Below are 17248 nucleotides of genomic sequence, written 5' to 3' on the forward strand. Positions count from 1 at the left end.
TGAACTTCAAAAGAATTAAGAGGTAGAAAACGTTTATCTGGAAGAGCTCACACGGAAGCTAAGCTGTGGAAGGTGTGGCAGGGGGACTGCCCGAGAGGGCCACAAGTCCATGGCCACCAGGGCAGGCGGGAGTCGCCAAAAGCTGAGTAAGGCAAGGACTTAAAAGCGGTCATCTTTAGAAGTGAGAAAAATTCAATATTATCATCCCAGTTACTTAAAACTTCTCCATTGCCAGAAGACTGCACAAGCAAAGTGCTCATCTGCAGCACGTGAAGTCACTCAATCACGCGGCAGGCTGGGCCAGGGAGGACACACTGTCCAGGCTCCAGGAGAGCTCACCGGGCAAGTTGGGCAGCCGCTCTCGCTGCTGACCCAGGCTGTCTTCAGGAGCTGAAGGAGGGCTCCAAGCAAAATGCAGAGAAAATCAAATCCCTCCACGCAAATCTTTATGGAAAAAGCAAAAATCAAGCACTCAAATTTCAAGGCATTCAATTAAGCAATCATACCTGCTTAAATTTAACATCTTAGCCGACGTGACAGAGATGACAGCGAGCAGCCCCGGCACGGGAGGCCGAAGGTCTGTTAAAGCTTCACGGAGTTGCTCAGGCACCATCCCCTCACACCTTCTGCTGTAGACGCCAGGACCGATGCCCTGGGCACCTCAGAGAGGTGATTCCCTTTCCCCAGGAACAGAACCCCCCCTGACCCCCCCGTGAAAACGCTTGTCATGTACTTATCACCAAGCACGTTTTAAAGTCTACTAAACAGCAAAGTGAAACCAACTCGGACAAGTCTGAGGTCTTCATTGGAGGAATCACTTCACAGTTCAGAAACCATGAATTCTGTTTTTAAAAGGATTCAACCACCGGGGACACTGGCTTCTGTCCGGTGGCTTCACAGGAGGCCTTCCCATTAGCCCTCCCAGTCCGCGCCCCCCGCCCCCACACACACACAAAGCTGAGTTCTTCTAGAAGTGACCAGTGCTGGGCGCCAGCTTGTGCCACTACACCCAACCTTCAGGGTAGTGTCAGCAGGTAGCAAGGGCTGTTAGCGTGTGCCCAGCAGGAAGGGGGCGCGGGCCCCCATTGCAGGAACGGGTCTGTAAACTTGCACACTGATTTTAATCTTAACAAGGAATTTCGGTCTCTTAGTGATTTTAAGCCCAAAGGGTGGTTCAAGCATCGCGTCCTGTTTGTTCGTCAGCATCAGGAGTAGCTTATCGGCAGCCCAGAGCCTTCTGGGTCTGTGAGGTAGTCAGCGTCGGTCCCCTGGGCATCGTTCACACCTCCCCAAAGTTGGTGTGGCCTGTCTCCCTGGCATGATCCCGGGCTTCTGCCTGGCCAGTCAGGCCCTTCTGGCACACCATGCAGCGCAGGGCGAAGTGGCGGATATCGGTGTACTGCCGCCGCCTCCGCGCGTCCTCTGCCAGCTCCAGTGCCTGCACAAGGACAACATCGTCGCTGGTGGAGAAGATGGTCAGAGGTGGGGTGTCGGGGTCGGGGAAGTTGTGCTGCAGCGGGTCGTAGTGGATGCCATCGTAGATGAGCAGGACGCGCTTGGAATAGCCTGCATCCTCCCCAAAGCGGTCGATGCGCACTGTCTGGGTGTCCACCACGCAGATCTCGCACTGATAAAACTTAGATAGGATGGAGATCTCTATGGCGCCCCCCCAGGTGTCATCCCTTCTAATCCAGTCACAGTACTCCTGGTTCGTCTTCCCCAGGATGGCCTCGCTGTAGAAGTCAGGGTCACCTGCGACAATCTGTGCTATGAGGCGTCGCATCTCGGGGGCATAACCTGGGTTCAAGACCCCTCCTTCCACCACGTAGTACACGCTGGTAAAGAGGCAGGAGTTGTCCGCGGGAACGGAGGCTCTGGTGAGCACAGGTGGTGTTTCCCTAACACAACTGGAAGCACCGTGTTTCGTAAATGCAGGCGAAGCCTGGGGCCTGGTTGGTTCTTCCTCAACAATCAGCATGTCACCTGGTCAAAACAAAATGAAACCAGGCCTCAGAAATCACAGATGAAGCTGGGTGTTCATGAATGGAGCTTGCAAGTCACAAAGAGGAGGCTTAGAGCCTTGCAAACGAGTGGCCAGGAAACACATAAAGTGACTCTGCAGGAAGTAACGCTTCTAGTCACCAAATCTTCAAAAAGATGAAAGCAGAACAGAGAGCAACTTGCTTCAGCTTTGCTTTCCGATTCAGTAAAGGAGACTGAACTATGAGTACCTTTACATTTACGTAAGAAAGTAAGTTTCAAGAATAAGCTCCCTGAGACACACTGGAGGCATTTTTAAAGCACAAATCTTCCAGAAGGTGTTCACCCCAGACTAGGCCACTAGGGGGTTCTCATCCTCCAGAAATTGCACCACCTACCCTAGTACTGTTTACAACACCCCCGACCAGGAGCTGTGAAAGACCCGCTGAAGTCTGAGCACCGAACTCTGCGGGAGACAGACCTCAAAAGAGGAAAAGACAAAGTATGCAGGACCCTCCCACCTGCTGTCATCTTTCAGGGATACAGGGGGAGGCGACAGGACTGGGGATACAGGCCCACTTCTGCATACCTCTGAGGATGCAGAGGGAAAGCAGTTGAGTCAGACTTTGTCAAGAGGGACTCCAAACAGCCTAAAGGGAGGGGCCTCCTCTGTAGGGGCTGTCATGCGTCCCCCTCATCTGGAACCTCGGGGTCCTCTCCCAGGATGGCTCCATCCCTCCCTCCATCCAGCAGCACCTTGGAGCTGCTTGTCATCCCTTGCTCGGACGCCCAGCCCCGACAGGTCCTCCACAGCCCTCACCCACTGCCCGGGCCAGTTCCCAACACTCCTTACCCCACGGCTGAGCAGGTCCCCGACACCCCTCACCCCACGGCCAGGGCGGGCCCCGACCCCCTCACCTGACTGCAGGGGCAGGTCCCCCAGCGTGGTGTCCCCGTTGCTGAGGTCCAGGCACTCGGGCGGGTATCCCACCAGGATTCGCTGTCCGCCCGGGGCGATCCCGGTGATGGCGGCGATCTGGCCCTGGAGCTCCCGCACGGGGGTTCGGCTGGACAGCCCCTGCAGCACGTGGGTGCCGTCCTTGGCCTTGCAGCGGAGCCGCCACATCGTACCGCACCCCGCGGCGCCAGCCTCAACCCCCGTCCCGGCCGCAGGACCGGCTCCGCCGCCGGGGCAACCGGCCGCCGCGCCGCCGCCAAGATGGCCACCCTTCGGGGCGCCAAACATCGCGAGACTCGCGGGCCCGGCTCTCGCGACACTTGGGTCGGCGTCCGCCCGGCAGCAGGGCGCCGCGTCTCTTAAAGCGCCAGCGGCCGCGGCGTCCCTCGGACTGGGGCGCCGGCGCAGGGCTCCAGGATATAAGCGCCGCGGAGGGGCGGGGGCCGGAATGTGAGCCGGGCCCAGGGAGGGCGGAAGTGATTCAGCCGCTGCTGCCGGTTGCACGTGCCGGCGACGCGGAGGGCCAGCTCGGAGCGCGGCGAACGCCGAGCATGCCCGTGAGTCAGCTCCAGGGCCCGCGGGCTCGCGTGACGGCCCCACTGCCCAGACGCCGACGTGCCCGGCTCGCCCGCGGGATTAGGTTGGCATGTCCCCGCGCCGCAGAGGCCTGGAGTGAGGTCATCTGGGCGGGTGCGGAGGGCCGAGGCCTAGGACCGCCCTGGCCCGGGGGCCTGGAGGCCGCCCTCGCGTCTGGCAGCAGGAGGAGGGCGGGCGGGGGACCTGCCGCTGGGGCTTCTGGCGAGGTGGAAGCTCAGTGGCTAGACGGCCGGGGACAGCGGGGCCGGCTGAGGGCCGAGGGGGCGGCTGTCACTCTCGGGGACAGAGGCTTGGACGGACTCGCCCTGAGAGAAGGGTGCATGTGGGCCTGGGAAGCGGAATAAAGACGCTCTGAGTTTATCCCGAGGCCCGCGCGCGCTGTCCTTTCTCCGTTCCGGCTCCAGGGGGTCGGAGCCCCCGGGTCCATTCTGGGTCCTCGCCGGGTCCATGGGCCAAAGCAGCCATGAGACCCCCTTGAAAGGTGTGATGTTATCTCCGTCATCTCTGCTGGGAAAGCCTCCAGCAACATGGTGGTCACATCTTTCCCGATCCTGTGTTAAGCAGAGCAGTCTTCCTTCTCCCCTATTTAAGAAGACACAACCATGGTGCGGCTTGGGGGCGGAGAATGGAGAAGGGAGTACAGTCTACTGGAGGGCGGCGGTGGGGGGAAAGGAAGGGCCGCAGGACCCCTGAGTCGGGGGTGGGGAACGAGGACCAAAGGACTCCTGAGTAGAGGGAAGGGAGGGCCTCAGGACCACTGAGTGGGGGGGCGGAGAATGGAGAAGGGAGTACAGTCTACTGGAGGGCGGCGGTGGGGGGAAAGGAAGGGCCGCAGGACCCCTGAGGGGGGGGGCACGGGGCGACCGCAGGAACCCAGAGTGGGCGGGAACGGGAGGGCCGCAGGACCCCCGGCTACGTCGCGAGGGAGGCTCAGCGCGGGGCTTCCCGAGGTCGGCCCGCTCTCGGGGGATGCAGCCCCCAGGTGCACAGAGCTCAGGGAGTGGGGGCTCGCGCAGCAGAGCATCTTCGCGGTCCCGGGTGGGCGGAGGTGTTTCTGGGGCGAATCCGGAAGGAAAGCGTTAACACCGCGAGTTCCCCAGATGCCCGCCGGTCACTTCCGCCCCACGGACGCCCGGCCACAGCCCGCTCTCGCGAGAGTCATGCCGCGGCGCGTAGCGGCCCCGCCCACAGTCCCGGGTTGCTCGGCAACGCGACCGCCTGGCTGCGGGCGGGGCGGGGCGGTCCCTAGGGTTCTGCCTGGGGCGGTGCCGCAGGCCCCGCCCCCGGGCCCGCCGCCACGATTGGCCGGGCGCTCCAGGTGAGCCGCGCGGGGCGGGCCGGCGGGCACGTGACGGCGGCGCGTCGCGGGCCGCGGTTCCTGGCGGTGCTCGCGGGGTCGGGCGCTGGCGGTGAGAGCGGGGCCGGGGCGCGGGGCGGCGGTGGGCCGGCGCCGCCGTCGGGCTTCGGGAGGGCTCGGAGCAGTGACCTTGGGGAGTCGTCTGCCCGGCGCCCCGCGGCCCGGCAGATTGCGGCCGGGTGATGGGGGGGCGCGCGCGCGCCGGAGCTGCCGGCGGTCGTCGGGTTCTTTCCCCGGGACCCGGCCCCGGGTGTTTCCTGGCCGAGACCCGCAGGACCGCAGTTACTTCTCGGTGGCGTTCTCGGACCGTTACCACCCACCCCACCTCGCTGCTGTTACTGTCCTTGCAGAGTCGCGAGCTGCAACCTGAGATCAGGAAGGGACGTGGGCAGCCGCTTGCTTCGTTGCTCACCCTCGGTTTTCCATCTGTAAAACCGGGGGAAGTATAGTGGGAGCCGAGCTGCCTGTTCCAGGATTTCTGTGTGACCGAAGGGTTAGCATGAGGGCAGCCTCCTGTCCGCATCCCAGGGGGGTCCAGTGGGGCTCGGCAGATGAGGCTCAGGCTGGGAGACTCCTGCTGGGCCAGGGCCAGACCCTGGTGAGGAAGGTGCTGCTGGACTTGCCCTTGGCCCAGGGCTCTCTAAAACGTACACTGTGAGGAGCTCTTCAGGGTGTGTTCAGATGGCTGTCTAGTTCCCCTTCCTTACGTTCCTTCTGTCCCTTCCAGACTCTTGAAGAGCTGCCATGTCTGGGAATTTTGGGTCTTCCTCGGAACAGTACAGCAACAGCTGTGAACCGAAAACTTCGAATCTTCGCTCTGCAGAGAAGAAATGTTGTGAGTCCCGGGACCAAGGGCTGTGTTCTCCCAGGACTTCATCTGGGACTGCAGTTGTAATGCTGGACTTGGCTGCTTGGTGGCAGTGAGAAATAGTTCTTTGATGTGGGAATTTAAACCAAAGTCTGCCAGGGCAGTTTCCTGTCTGGTGAGGTGTCTGCCTTTGGGGCTAGATTGCTTTCTTGAACTAAAATCTTGTGTCTGGGAGATACCTGCACATGTGGTGGATGTTGAACAACCCGGGAAGGGAGGAGCGCAGGGGCGACTTGGGATGCTCGGCTGTTGTTTCCCTTTCACCTTGGCTGAGTTCTGCCAGGCGCCACCCCTGCAGGTTGGAGCCAGGCTCCGGGATCAGCCCTGAGCTCTGATTTCTCACCTTGTCTGTGCCCTGCACTTTCTCTCTGCTTTAGCCTTTGCACTTTACAAACCACTTCCCTGTGGTCCATTCCTCTGGGGACCAGGTGGCATGCCAGTCTTTGAGGCACACAGCAGGTGTTTGCAGGGAGGGGAGCCTCACTTTCCGCCCCACACATCTGCCTTTCGGAGCATCATCACAGACCGGAAGCCCCCCACCCCCCGGGTTGCTCCTTCCTCTTGGCATAGCAACAGCTACTTCTCACTCTGCGGTTATATATACCAGCAGGTGGAAACAGCGACCGCAAGAGACCTTGGACGGTCTCATGTTTGGCTCTTCCTGCGGGCCTCGACCTTGCTGTCTCAGCTCCACAGGCTTGTGATTTACGATGACAAGCTCCTTCTCACCTGGCACCCACGGACGCCGTGGGGTGGCTGTTGCAGTGTGTTCTGAGGCTGTGATGTGGGGGTGGGTGCAGCTCTGCCAGGTCAGGGAGCCAGGCATGGAGGGCGATACCCCCGGGAGAAGCAGACTTGCCAGCGTGTGCATGTTACTGTGGGCCCAGATTGCTGCTTCCCGTCTGGGTTACTGCTGCTCAGCCATGTGTCCTTAAGCTGCTGTCTCCGCGCCTCAGCTTGCCCCTGTTGTGAAGCAGCTGTGGGTAGTGTCACCCCGAGGGAGGGATGTGAGTGCAGGCTACCCACCTGCATGTGGCTGCAGGCGGAGCCGCGTTCTGCTGTGGGGCAGCATGCATATGCAGTTCATGTTGTAAGCGAGGGGACCCCGTGAATGCTGTGGGGGCGCCTGTGTGAAAGCCCTGGCAGAGTCACATTTCCAGTGAAGAGTGATTCTCTTGAGTACTGAGCCAGATTGAGGAGTACGGGATGCACATCTTAAAGGGGTATGTTAACTGGAAATACTTGATCCGAAAGAGCAGGGAGCTGGGTGGTGTCACTAGTGGTGAGGGTCCCTGGCCCCACCAGAGCCCGTGTCCTTCCAGCTCTGCCCCCCACACACACACCCTCAGCTCCCCCTGATGCTCCCACCTTATTCTGCCTACTCAGCAAGGCCCAGGTTTCTCTCTTGCCCTCTAGAGGCATTCATTCATTCTGCATTCTTGAGTCTAACCTTGATCCTTGATGCTTTAATTCTTGATCCATTAATATGCTCTGGGCCATGATTTCTCCTTTCCTATCCTCTTCTCCCCCTGAAGAGTCTGGCTTGTCCTGAAACGCCCACCTTCAGTTACTCCAGCTCCCCTGCATGGAGATGGCACTGTCCTCAGGAAATGAACAGTTATGAAGATGTTGGTTTTTTCACCTCTGTGTTCTTTTCTGTGTCTTGGGGCAGACTCCGTGCAGCTTGGAGCCCAGCCATGCGGCTGTGTCTGCAGCTCCGCTGTGTCCGGGGCTCTGCTGTGGCCTCTTGCTGTGGCTCCACTGTGTCTGGGGCCCCGCTGTGTCTGGGGCTCCACCATGTCCTCTTGCTGCGGCTCACCTGGTTTGTCCACCAGACCTCTGGAAGTGGTGGGGCTGGAGATTAGCAACTTCAGCTGCTTCATGGCTGGGTACCAGGTGCCGACCCTGCTTTCTGCTCCATTTTGGATCAAGTGCCCCCCAGCGCACCTCCCTTTATGATCCTGTACCCCCAAAATCAGGGCTGCAGAACTGTCAAACAAGAGGAACATTCTCTGTTGGAAATAGCACTTCCCAGGGCCCTTTAAGTGGGTGCTGAGCTGCTCACTCCCCTTCCGTCCATCCATTTATTTGTCCTTCCCATGTCTTCCCGCTATGTAAAGGGAGAGAGAGAAGCACCTGTCAGGCTTCCCATCCTGCTGCTCCTCTCCGAGGTCCGACCCCAGCAATGTGCAGCATCCCTCTGCCGTGCCTCCTCTGTCTTAGGCTCCGTGTGCGTCTGCCCTAGGGCGTCTGCCTTCTGTGGCCGTGCAGCACCCCCTGGCCTCCAGCACCCTGCAGTGCTGAGCAGCGCGCTGCAGACTGGCCTTGCTCTGTGTGCTAGCACCTCCTCACAGGTGATGGGAGAAGGGGTGCGCCTCTGAAGTTGCCATCAGTGTTGCTGAGATGCTCTCCTAGAAAGTTCTACGGCATAAGCTGTTTTTACTATTTCAAAGTACTTGGTGGAAATTGGGCAAGAAGAACTGCAGCTCACTGGCCACCTGAGTGTCGTGCTTCTAGGTAACGTTTGGCCTCAGAACCTGAACGTTGGTGCCAGTCAAGCAGCGGTTCTGTGGCTTCTGGTGACAAGAAATAAAATGTTACTGATGGACACATGTCCATGGTGGTGCACTGCAAGGCGCTGGCCTAGTTGGAACACATTGAGGAAGACCTTCGTGTGAGGAGCCAGGAGCCACTGTCCTGAGCCCAGCTCAGCCCCCCAGGGTGGAGAGCTCAGGCTCACCCGCAGCTCCCTTCGTGGGCGCTGATGGGGTGGGCGGCTGGGACCCAGTCGGGTAGTGAAGCCACGGGCCAAGCCCAGGCCCGTCCTTGATACCCCCCTCCCCCCCCCTCCACCCCGTGCGAAGGCCCAACTCTGTTCTCTGGGCTCTACTGCTCCTGTCTGCAGGAGGGAAGTTGTCAGGGCTCCTCCTCCTCCACGTGTGGCCATGAGGGGAAGAAGTGTGAGGCTGGAAAGTGAGTTAAATGTGGGCAAAGCAGAGAGAAGAGAATTTCAGTGTTGAAATAGCTTTCCGTTATACGGCAGGGTGTGTCACATGGCCTGTGATTAATCAGAATGGGGGGGATGGCGGTGGGAGTCATGGGGGTGATGGTGCTGGTGGAGGTGGGGGGGATGGAGGAGGTTTTGTTTTCTAATAGGCAGGCCAGTGTTTCTCATTTTGCCCATGTGGCCATCTGAGTGGAAAGCGGGGTTGAGGGGCACAGCAGGGGGCTGGCCCTGGGAGCTAGGCAGCCTCCTTGGCAACTGTCTTCCCTTTGTGGGTGTCCCTCTCTATCCAATTGGGTAAACACGGAGCAGCTGGCTCCCTGTTGGTTGCGGAGCAGTTCTCCCAAGTATCAGCTCGTTTTCAGCTCCGGGGAGGGTACCGCTTGGGGACACCCTGGTGGGCTGGACGGCGTGGGCAGCGGCCTGGATGTGCAGCTAATACAGCAGGTCTCGGGGGGCAGAGCACAGCATGGAGCTGGAGGCTATGCCTCAGCCGAGGTTTTTGCTCGTGAGATGGGTGCCTGGCCGGACAGGGCCTGCTGGAGGTCAGAGCGGGTGGCACCGTCGCCCTGGTGCCCAGGCTTGTTATGGGATGCCAACCTGCTGCTGCTCAGGGCCACCTCTGAGGGGCTGCGCCCGGCCCAGCTCCCTCCCCGAGCTGCTGGGCCAAGCCTGCAAACCGGCTCCAACCTGGAGTCTGGCCACCCCACCCGCAGCCAGGGCCTCTCTGGCCCCTTGTCAGATGCCACTCGGGAGTGCCGAGGCCTTCTCCCACCCAACCCTCTGCCTGCTTCTCTGCTAAGATCTCTGCCACCCTTGTCTCAGAAGAGGAAAGGTGCCTGTGCAGCCAGCTCCAGCTTGACTGAGCTGCTTGCAGAGTCCAGGGTCACCCTGTCCCACGGCCGTGAAGCAGCGACACTCTGCACACCCTCTTGAAAGCAGGGCCGGGGCTTGTGGGAAGGTGGCTCTTTCCGCCCCGCCCTGCACAGGGCTGACTCTGCGCCCCCTACACCCTGGCCTCTGGGCGGGGCATGTGCCTGGCGCTGGCTAGCTCTCAGGAATGAGCTGAGAAGACTCTTGAGAAAAACCACTGAGGAAGCCCAGGCCTGGCCCCCGTGCTAGCAGCTCCTCCCACAAGGCTTCAGGCGGCCTGGCAAGCTCTGCCCTCAGAGCCTCTGCTTTGCTGCTTTCCCTCCTGTCCACTGAGGGCCTTCTGTAGACAAACACCCCGAAACCTGTGTCCAGAGCTGGCTGTTGGCGGCTGGTGTTCCTCTTTGAACGGGCAGTGAGCACTGTGCCAGGAGGGTCCTTAGTGGTCACTAAATCTCACTATCGGATAGATGGTCCAGCGGGCAGCTTGTCCTGAGCACGGAGCCTGGCTCTTTGTGGTAGGTGAGCTGATTGTTGCCTGGGGAGCTGGAGGGACAGGAGGCAGCAGCAGCTCTGCACTGGCCATTTTTGTCGCTGTACATTCTCCCGGAAGCACCAGCCACTGGGGTTCCTGCTGCTGCGCTTGCTCCCATCCACCACGTGCCTCAGAGGGGACCGCCAAATGGTGGGAGGACATGGCTCTGGACAACCCCGTGACCCTTTGGCCCTGCAGGACAGGGCGATACTGCCCATTTGCCTTCCCGGTCTCCTGGGCCCCTGGCCTCCCTGAACCCATGGGAGGGCAGGCGTGTGGCCAACGCTCTCGGGCCTGGTCACCTGGCTCTGTGGGCTTTGTTTTCCCCAGCCTGGGCCTCCTACATGACCAACTCCCCGACGCTCATCGTCATGATTGGCTTGCCAGCCCGGGGCAAGACCTATGTGTCCAAGAAGCTCACCCGCTATCTCAACTGGATTGGGGTGCCCACCAAAGGTAGGTGTGCCCCTGAAGGGAGGGGGCGGCACTGGGCCTGGGGCGCTGGGAGAGACTTCCCCCGAAGTGAACATCCAGGCTGCTGCGGGCAGCCATGGGGGGCTGAGTCAGCAGGGCCTTTCACATCCTGGCTGTGTGGGTAGCCCGCACCGAGGGGCACTTCCCCTGACCTCACTGTGCTGAGCTGTGTGCATGTCCACATGGCTGGGGGAGCGCGGCTCAAGCTGTGCCCAGGAACTGCTTCACTCCTGGCTGCCCCTCGGCCACACTGCCCTTGGCCAGAAGCCCTGTCTGGCAGGCTGTGGCCCTCAGCCTGCTGGGTGTGGGTGTCCCGCAGTGTTCAACCTCGGGGTCTACCGGCGAGAAGCCGTCAAGTCCTATAAATCCTACGACTTTTTCCGGCATGACAATGAGGAGGCCATGAAGATCCGCAGGTGAGTCTGTGCCACCGTGGGCAGCGGCTGGGTGCACTTGTCCTGCCCGCAGGGCTATAGGCAGGTGCAGATGGGACAGGGTGGCCAGATGGCCCAGCCGGGAAACACAGCGACCGTGGGAGAACAAGGGGGGCCCGGGGCCGCTGCACTTCCCGGCCACCCCAGCCCCCCTGCTCCTGGCAGGCAGTGTGCTCTGGTGGCGCTGGAGGATGTGAAGGCCTACCTCACTGAGGAGAGCGGGCAGATCGCGGTAAGCCTGCCTGCCTGCCCACCCAGCTGCGCGGCACCCTTTCTGCTCCCACTCACTGGCCCCGGGCTCTTCCAGGTGTTCGACGCTACCAATACCACCCGGGAGAGGCGGGACATGATCCTGAGCTTTGCCAAGGACAATGCCTTCAAGGTAGGCCCTGTTCCTCTGGGTGGGGACAGGGAGGTTGGGGTCTGGTGGGGAGTAGCCACTTCTGTGGTGGCTGCCGAGCTCAGGGGCCTGAGTCGTGCCTCTTGGGCAAACTCCCAGTTCCTGATTGTTTCCTCCCAGGTGCTCCTCAGCCCTTAGCCTGTGTGCCTGAGGCCCTGGGGAGGTGGTGAGAGGAGTTTCCAGCCCAGGGAGCCCCAGAGGTGGCTCCTGTGAAGGCACAGGGGAGGTGGTGGGGCCTAATGCTTGGCTCCTGGGTGGGCCCGGATGCCCGTGTGGGCTCTGCAGTCACTTCTCCTCCCCTGGCCAGGTATTCTTTGTGGAGTCTGTCTGTGATGATCCTGACGTCATCGCTGCCAACATCCTGGTGGGTGGCCTGTATACTGGGGAGGACCAGCTGGCATGCAAGGGGGGGGGGTGGGTTTCGGGGTGGGGCTCACCCTCTGGACCTGCGAGCCCCCTTGGCCCCTCGACCCCTTCCCTCATGGGGATGCAGGATGGGGCAGGGGGAGGCCGGCCATGGAATGAAGTCAGAGAGGCAGCTCCTGGGCATCAGGCCTGCATCAGGCCCCCAGCCTGTGCCCCCAGGGCGCCATGTGTCCAGCAGACATGGGCCTGGTGGGTGGGGCGCCCACCTGGCCACTCTGGAGCGAGGTCAGACCAGGCGCCTGCTATGAGTGGCCCTGGGGAGCAGGGAGCCCCTTCTGCTCTCCTGGGCAGGGCCGCTTCAGCCACATGACCACCTCCACCCCTGTAACTGTAGGAGGTGAAGGTGTCAAGCCCCGACTACCCCGAGAGGGATAGGGAGAACGTGATGGAGGACTTCCTGCGCAGGATCGAGTGCTACCAGGTCACCTACCGGCCCCTGGACCCCGACGACTATGACAAGTAAGGCAAGGCCTTGGCCCACCCTGCACAGATGCCCTTCCCCCAGCCCAGGGAGTGGACACCAGCCCTGGGTGCATGCAAGCCCCGGGGTGACCTTCCCCATGGAGCGGGGACCCTCACCATGGCCCTGCCTGCGCCTGCTGTGGGGGCTCCTCGTGGCCTGTAGTGTGTGGAGCCATACCCTGGCAATGCCCACAGTGACCAGGACACTCCCCGCTAGCAGCGAGCCCAGGCCTGCGGCCTCTGCACCCGGACCAGCTCTGCTGCTTCTGATCCCTGCACCCGCCAGGACTGCCAGCCTTTGGTTCTGGAGCTTGTCTGTTCACGAGCACATGGCGCTGCTCCATGCATTAATATGCATGCTAATGCATGCAAAGCATGTGCGAGACGCTATGCACGTGCACACATGTGGAGCACACGGGACACGCATGTGCCATGAGCCGTGCTTGTAGCTTACATGCCCTTGAGCGTGCCTGTTCCAGTCGCCTGGCTGACATGTGTCTGACCGATGGTGTACGTGCCCAACACTCGCACTCACGGGGTGGTTGGTAGCCTGGGCTGCGCTCCCTGACGCCACAGGGCACGGGGGAGACCCCAGTGTGTGATCGTGCCAGGCCTAGGCCGCCGGGGCCCTTTCAGTCCCCCTGGGGGCTCCCAGAGCATATCGGAGCATTTCCCGATAGTGGAGCCAATACCGGGGCCGGCAGGTACTGTGGTCCACACGAGGGGTCCCGGGAGAGTGCGTTTGTCCCAGAAGGGGACAACTGAGCGCATTGTTCTGGCTCTTGATTTGAAAGCCCTTTGGAATGCGCTCCTGTTGTGTTAAGGGAGCAGCTGGAGCTGGCGAACAGTCTGAGGAGCCTGGAGTGAGCTAGATGTCCATCACGCGGGGCCTGGAGATGTGTTTCTGGCTCTTGCCTCCCCTCCTAGTGATGTCAGCCCTCGCAGTCTGCATGCCTCACCAGCCTGGGCGCTGGCAGGTGGCTGCCCTTCTGGTCCGGCCTATGGGGAGGCCTGGGTCCTGTGGGCGGTACTTCAATAGGGGCAGGGCATGGGGTGCTGAGGGTGGCACTTCAGGTGCTTTACCCTCCCTTGGTTGTGAGGACCAGCCCTCCCACTGTGGCTTCCTCCTGGCAGGGTGCAGAGCCCTGGGAGCCCACGCTGACCACAGATACCCCCCTGCCCTTGGCCTACACTCATGCTCCCCTGCTCTGCCCCAGGGACCTTTCCTTCATCAAGGTGATCAACGTGGGTCAGCGCTTCCTGGTGAACAGAGTGCAGGACTACATCCAGAGCAAGATCGTTTACTACCTCATGAACATCCATGTGCAGCCACGCTCCATCTACCTCTGCCGGCATGGGGAGAGCAAGTTCAACATCCTGGGGAAGATCGGGGGGGACTCCGGCCTCTCGGCACGGGGCAAGCAGGTGGGTGCTGGGCGGTCCCGAGGGGCGGTTGGGCCCGTGCCCCCAGGCTTGGGTGTGTTTCCCAGAGCCTGTGGATGCACATGCCTCACAGTGGCGGGAAAGCGGGGCTCCAGCCAGCAGACGTCGCTCAGGCACCGTGTGTGTAGGCCCGGTCCGCGCTGGTGGGGTTTGCATCCTCTTGGGCTTAACCTACTTATACTCTACCTCAGCCTGTGGGCACACGCGTTGTCCTGTGCAGCAGCTTCAGGGGGTTTTCTCCCCCCCTCAAATGCTTATTTCCCCCAAGTTCGCCCAAGCTCTAAGGAAGTTTCTGGAGGAGCAGGGGATAACAGACCTGAAGGTGTGGACCAGCCAACTGAAGAGGACCATCCAGACGGCCGAATCCCTAGGGGTGACCTACGAGCAGTGGAAGATTCTGAACGAGATCGATGCTGTGAGTGGGCTCTGGTGATGGGAGGCAGTGAGAGGCCCCACAGGGAGCATCCAGAGCCCTGTTGGAGGACTTATCTGTGGCTGGTTGGGGCCAAGGGAGGAGGTGGGCTCCCCACCTGCGTGCCCCTCCTGGCCTGGGGACCCGGCCGGCCTCACCTATTGTCCTATGGGGGAACAGAATCAGTAACCCTCTCACTTCCCCTGGCTGCTTTTGGTCAGTTCTGGAAAAGCTTTCCAGATAGTTCCTGACCCTCTGAGCTGTCCTTGTGCACAAAAACAGGCATTTCTTTCCTTCTCTGTGCCCTTTGTGTCCCCGCAAGAAGACTGCCCCCTGCCTGCCTCCAGTCCTTGGTCCTGCTGATCGCTTGGTCCTGCTCCCCCAGCTTCTCACTGAGGGAGATGGTGGCAGCACAGGAGCTGGGACAGGAATGGGGGCTGCCCCCTCTGCTCCTGACCCACTCAGTACTCGGGGCGGAGGGTGGGAGGCTGTGCCTCAAGCCTTGGCAGCCCCACAGAGAAGCAGCTGGGGCATTGGTGCATTGGTGTCCCCTGCCCTGGCCGGTGGGCCATGGAATGGTCTCCCTGGAGGTAGCCTGTCCTGCAGGGCGTGTGCGAGGAGATGACCTACACTGAGATCCAGAAACGGTACCCGGAGGAGTTCGCGCTGCGTGACCAAGACAAGTACCTGTACCGCTACCCTGGGGGTGAGGTAAGGCTGCTCGGTGCTGGCTGGGAGGACAAATATGCCTCAGGGCCTGTGGCTGGTGGGCCCCTGACTGTTTCACTGGTGGATGGCAGGTCCCTCCCTGGGTATCCTAGAGGCCAGCACAAGGCCTTACTCTTCTCTTCATTCTGCTCCTTCACTCCTGGTCCAGCTCCAGGCACCCCAGACCTCACATTGTCAGTCTCTGAGGAAACCCCATGTCTTCTCATCTGCGAGTCGTTCTGAAAGTTCTGAGCCCTTAAGGGAGAGCCCAGAGCTGGGGAACGGGCAGGCCCCCAGGAGTGGCGAGCCCCAGAGGAGGCCCTTGGGGAGACCTTAGGACAGACCCAGCCCGTCGTGGCTGCTGGCGCACCTGCCCAGCGCCCGCTGGCCTCTGACTGGTGCCCGCTCCCCACAGTCGTACCAGGACCTGGTGCAGCGGCTGGAGCCGGTCATCATGGAGCTAGAGCGGCAGGGCAGCGTCCTCGTCATCAGCCACCAGGCTGTCATGCGCTGCCTCCTGGCCTACTTCTTGGACAAGGGCGCAGGTGCCACATGGCGGGCGGGCCCTATTCCCTTGGGTCCAACCAAGTAGGCCCAGTGGCCTGCCCCTCTGCTGGTCAGATCCTGCATGGCAGCCGCTGCTCGCACTGCTACCCTGCTTGTTCGTGGCGTGTGACTCTGCCCTCCAGGAGGGCGGTGGCTTAGACGTGTTGCATCCTGGGTGGACAGCCTCTGGGTAGAACCCTGGAGTGGGGGCTGCTTTTCTGATGTGGCAGTAGGGGGCTAGGGTGGCCTTGGTGCCCCAGGAGGGTGCTGGCTTCCCTCTGGGCGGCCACCCCTGTTGCTTCCTTCACCTCTTGTGGGCCGGGGCTTCCCGGCGGACCGCCCCGGAGCACTCTCCTCCGAAGAAGTGGCCAGCTTGCTGAGGACTGCAGGACCCAGATTAGGAGGTAGCCTGGACCCCACTGGACAGCCTTGACAACCCCCTCCTATTTTCAGAGGAGCTGCCGTACCTGAGGTGCCCCCTGCACACCATCTTCAAGCTGACCCCCGTGGCCTATGGTAACTGGGCGAGGGCTGGGAGGGTGTGGAGGAAGCTCGGGCCTTCAGGTTTTCTTAGAAGGGGTCTGAGGGTTCCGCCCTTCGCCTCTGTAGACCAGGAAGCTCCGCCAGCACCTTCCTTTGGTCAGACCTGTGTCTGCGCAGCCTTAGGGACCCTCCTGTGCCCACTAAAGCTGTCGGACCCTCCTCAGAGCTTTGCCTCAGACCCCGTGCGTCCTTGTCTCTTCAGGGTGCAAGGTGGAAACAGTTAAACTCAACGTGGAGGCTGTGGACACTCACCGGGACAAGCCAGCTGTAAGTGTCCCTGGTCCGCTACGGGCCCGCCCCCAGCTGGGCCAGTCATCCTGGGGCACGACCTGGAATGGCTTCCTTCCATGGGGGCGGCTGGAGCTGTGCTTGTACCTCTTCAGAGGCTCGGCCTTGCACCCACTCCTGGAACCCAGTTAATGTGGTGTGTGTGGTGGAAGTGGGTGCCGGTGTCTCCGGGCTGAGCTCAGCTAGGCTGCTGTTGCAGAGGAGCCTGAGGCAGGTGGGCCAGAGGGGCTGGCCCAGTCGCCCCCAACCTGTCACATGCAGTCCCCCCCTCCCACCTGTGCCGGGAAGGAAGATCATGGCCCAGCCCCATATCCCTGAGCCCCAGGTGGGGCTGGGCCCCATCTGAGGAGCCGCCTTGAGAGGAGGTCATGGCAGTGACAGCGGCATCAACCTCCAGGAGCCCTCGGCTGCCCTCACATATGTGGTGTTCCTCCATTTCCAATCAGAACAGCTTCCCCAAGAGCCAGACCCCCATAAGGACGAGAAGGAACAGCTTTACGCCACTGTCCAGTTCGAATACAGTAAGGCGCCCACGAAATTACAGTGTTGGGAGCCGGCCCCACAAACCTCTCAACGCCCCCCAGCCCTGGATGTGCAAGAAGGGGCCGAGCAGCTGAAGAGCCCCCAGCACTGACGTGACACGGCATCCTTCAGGCTGGCCCCTGTCCCTAGTCACTGAGGACGCACTCCCCCCTCAGTCCCTGCACCTTTCAGACCCAAGGGGTTTCCAGACCAGCCTGGGCTGCAGTTTAAGATGCCGCCTCCCCTCCCCTCCCCCCCCAGCCTCAGTCAGGGGCTTGCAGGAGGGGCAGGGTGCTCCCCTGGTGAGTGGCCGGGCTGGGGGTGCGTCACTTGCCCCCCACTGGCTCTTGTCTGTCTGGGTCCTGAGCTCGTGTGTGTCCGTGTATGGGCCGGGGCTGCAGTCCATGTGACTTTGGGGTGT

The 17248-nt window shown here is 61.4% G+C and overlaps 2 protein-coding genes across 2 annotated transcripts; one reads left to right on the plus strand and one right to left on the minus strand.

The window, feature by feature from the left end:
- Positions 1-1279: 1279 nt before the first annotated feature.
- Positions 1280-3226, minus strand: YOD1 (YOD1 deubiquitinase; the record flags this gene model as incomplete). The annotated part of the gene is made up of 2 exons (XM_084244730.1): positions 1280-1983; positions 2899-3226. 2 exons carry the CDS (start codon positions 3224-3226, stop codon positions 1280-1282), a joined length of 1032 nt encoding a protein of 343 aa, XP_084100856.1.
- Positions 3227-5553: 2327 nt separating this feature from the next.
- PFKFB2 (6-phosphofructo-2-kinase/fructose-2,6-biphosphatase 2) lies at positions 5554-16939 on the plus strand (the record flags this gene model as incomplete). The annotated part of the gene is given in 15 exon segments (XM_084245507.1): positions 5554-5727; positions 10500-10625; positions 10963-11059; positions 11243-11309; positions 11385-11459; positions 11785-11841; positions 12238-12362; positions 13583-13790; positions 14077-14223; positions 14827-14931; positions 15344-15473; positions 15928-15990; positions 16220-16284; positions 16752-16881; positions 16884-16939. Coding segments are annotated over 15 exon segments (1542 nt in total). The 5' UTR covers positions 5554-5636.
- Between the last annotated feature and the right edge of the window lie 309 nt (positions 16940-17248).

Source organism: Talpa europaea (genome assembly GCF_964194135.1).
Source record: "Talpa europaea genome assembly, chromosome: 10".
NCBI lineage: Eukaryota > Metazoa > Chordata > Mammalia > Eulipotyphla > Talpidae > Talpa > Talpa europaea.